This window comes from Mandrillus leucophaeus, unplaced genomic scaffold (assembly GCF_000951045.1).
Source record: "Mandrillus leucophaeus isolate KB7577 unplaced genomic scaffold, Mleu.le_1.0 Scaffold813, whole genome shotgun sequence".
Taxonomy (NCBI): Eukaryota; Metazoa; Chordata; class Mammalia; order Primates; family Cercopithecidae; genus Mandrillus; species Mandrillus leucophaeus.
Genome location: NW_012108842.1, coordinates 529194 through 532578, shown reverse-complemented (window position 1 = coordinate 532578; position 3385 = coordinate 529194). Strand labels below are relative to the sequence as shown.

General features: G+C 31.9%; 1 protein-coding gene across 1 annotated transcript in view; it reads right to left on the bottom strand.

The window, feature by feature from the left end:
- Window positions 1–321: 321 nt before the first annotated feature.
- Window positions 322–3385, bottom strand: part of UGT2A3 (UDP glucuronosyltransferase 2 family, polypeptide A3) — a 35790-nt gene continuing 32726 nt past the window's right edge. The window contains exons 4-6 of the mRNA XM_011967869.1: window positions 2211–2298; window positions 1602–1821; window positions 322–1146 (exon numbers count right to left, since the gene is read on the bottom strand). Coding sequence (XP_011823259.1) covers window positions 867–1146; window positions 1602–1821; window positions 2211–2298 — 588 coding nt within the window. The 3' untranslated portion in view covers window positions 322–866. The remainder of the gene's footprint in view (window positions 1147–1601; window positions 1822–2210; window positions 2299–3385) is intronic.

The following is a 3385-nucleotide window of genomic DNA, read 5'->3' as shown; positions in this document are numbered from 1 at the left end:
CGGAGGTTGCAGTGAGCCGGGATGGTGCCACTGCACTCCAGCCTAGGTGACAGAGTGAGACTCCGTCTGAAAAATAATAATAATAATAATAATAATAAAATATATTTCTAATGGTTACTGATCCCAGCATAAGCTGTTCACCTTGAATATCTTACTGACATTTTCTCTATGTCAGAAAAAAATAGTTTATTTTGTTGTTTGAGGGCAATAATGAGAATGATCTTTTTTATCATCAAGAAAATACAAAAAATATTAGTTGAGTGATGGCAGAAATACAGGGCCTGACAGCAAGATGTGGTCTATGGAAATATAGCAAACTTTTCCAAGTGTAATGCTGTATCATCATTATTAGCAATTCATTTTCTGAGATCACTGATACTGGGTATGGAGAAGGGCTTATTTAAATTGAAAAAGAAACATTATGTTTCTCATAGCAAGCTAATCTCATAGAACACTTACCTGATTTGTGTGGTTTACCGAATTTTGTGAATTTTACATTTTTTACTTCTTTACATCCATGTGTTCGGGCACACACCAGGAATCAGCATATTGCATGTCACCCTATCACTTAGGGTTATAGAAGTAATGACATCATGAAAACAGTAATATCAGAAATAGAAAAATTTAGATGTATTCATGTCCTTGTGTCACAAAGTGAGAGAAGAGAGTAAAGACACCTAGGAAAATACAACGAAAGAATAAGATATACTCACAACTTCATGATCGTGGAATTTTAGGCTTCATAGCTAAGATAAAATATAAGTATAGATAATATAAAAATAGAAAGATAACGTGTTTTCACTATATTCTTTGTGGCTGGAATTAACAGGATTACACCATCATGTCTTTCCTAAATTTGGAAAGATCTATTCCCTCTTTTCTATCTTTCTAGTTTTATTAAATTTTTGACAGGAAAATAAAAAACATCTTGTGAACAAGAATATAGCAGTTGCCACACAGGCCAGAAGGAATGCAATCACATCTATAGAGTGGTGCTGGAACCAGTTGAGGTCGTGGGCAGCTGATCGCAGGTGCTTGGCTCCTTTGTGGCGCATGACAAACTCGATCCAGAAGACTGCTCGATCCAGGGGCTTTACACTTTGATCATGGTGAATTCTTGATAATCTCATAGCATTCTGTTTATAACTGGAAGGCAAAAACATACATAGAACTTAAAAAGTTCTCATTTTGTTTTCATAAAAGACAGGTAGATAAACCGTAGCATATGTTATGCAAGCCAAAAACTTGTTGACTAAAAGATTGATTCTGGTTGTGATAAGAACATTGTTGGTTGCATAGCATTAAACAGATATAGTGGAGAGACTGAAAAAGAGTATATTCTTAACAAAATGGGGTAAAATAAAGATGTGAATAGAAGCTTAGTAAGCCAGTTGCTAACTTAAACCTAATATTTCCATGAAGAAACATTGACACTCTATGAACTATAATTTCCAGTACTATCCAAATACAAAGCTGATGAATGACTCAATATTGCAGGGAAAAATCCCTAAAAATGTCTACCAGGGTGATATTTAACATTTTCTGGCATAATGTATAACATAATCAACGTTAAATCAGTTTGTACAAGCAGTAGTACTTACGAGGAATCGGTAATGACTGTTCTCACAGCCCTCAGTAAATCTTCACTTGTCATAGTTTGGAAGTTTATTTCTACAGCTGCTCCTTTGGCCTTCATGTGAGCAATGTTATCAGGCTGATCACCAAAAATGGGAACTCCCACCATAGGGACACCATGGTAAATAGCTTCATAGACCCCATTCATTCCACCATGAGTGATAAAAGCTTTGGTTTGGGGATGACCTAGTATGCAAATTGGATGAGAAATTGTGAGTTATTTTATTCTAAAATTTTAAAGTAATTTCAGGACTAAAAATGGAAACTATGAGATAACTCACTGAAGCGTACAGCATTTTCTTTAAAAGCAGTGTACATGGAGCACTGCTACAAAAGATCATTTCTATCTTCAGAAAAAGAGGCATTAATTCCTTTTGCATTTCATGTCACTCTCATTTTAACAATAGAAAGTGTTAATCTATACAATTTTAGTCAATCCTTTAATTATATCTGCCTCAAAAGTGTAAGTAAAATAAAGTTTTATAATTTTAAATCTTTGCTGAATTTGCTTGCTATTTAACATTTATTCATTTTTTCCTCATCTAGTTCATATTTTTACTTTCTCATAGTCCTACCAAGAAGATCATTCTGGGGTATCCAATCATACAGACGAGTATTGGTTCCTAGTGTGGATGGTTTTTTTCCTTTGTATCTCCATAACACCTGTGGAAGAAACACATGTATTTCACAGATTAAACCACAGGATATTAGCATTCTAAAGATGTAGATATAGTTATAAATTATAGACTCATTGTACTTCAGGTGATGGTTCTGACAGGGATATGCAGAGGTATCACGTAAACACTGAAAGATATGGTTGGACGTTTTACAAAGATCTTTAAAAATAATGTGTACCAGTTGCCTATTAAGTATTCTATTATTTTATTACCAATTAAAAAATTTGAGAATAAGAATATCAGTGAATATTTAAAAAATAATTCAGTACTGGCTAATCCTTTTTCATATAAGAATTAAAAATTGTGTAAGTACCTGATCTCTGTGTCATTTTAACTCATGGGACCATTTCACTTCTACCATCAGATTTACAGTTCCCCACAGATATAATTTGCTTTCAATTATGTGTGCATTTTGGATAATCGGGTGTCTTTTCTTCTCTATTTTCTTCCTGGTTTCTTTCTTCTTATATTTAATAGTTTTATTGAAGAGGAATGAGCTAGAAAATTCCATTGTTCCATGATAAATTTTCTTTGGGATTGGACCTTTTTTTTACATAATTTGTATTTGTGGTACACCTATAAAAATTTTGAACACTTGAAAACAAAGGATGGCATAGATATTTCAAACTACTTAACAGATAATTTCATAATTAAAATTATAACATTTCAAATTCCTAATTAGTATACTTGCCTTTATTGAGTTTGATGTATTTTAGCTAAACATAAAATGAAATATCTTTTGGATAGTTTATATATACCACTATCTAAAGTGTGAAGTTCTAGAATTACAGTAATAAAGTTAAAATTAGTTGAATATCATAATTACATTACTTAAATAATTAAGTTACTAAAATATAATTGTAATTGACATTTAACTTTTGAAACCTCTAATTATTTAGAAAGACTACATTAATCTGAGCTTTTATTTCTAAGTAAAAGTACCCTGAATACAGTTTTATACACTCAAATATAAGAAGGGATATTCTTGAGATTGATTCTTCTTCACATTTTTTTATATCAATTTTCCTTTTTCTGGTCCTTTGAAATAATACATGTCAGAATTTTTTTTGTAA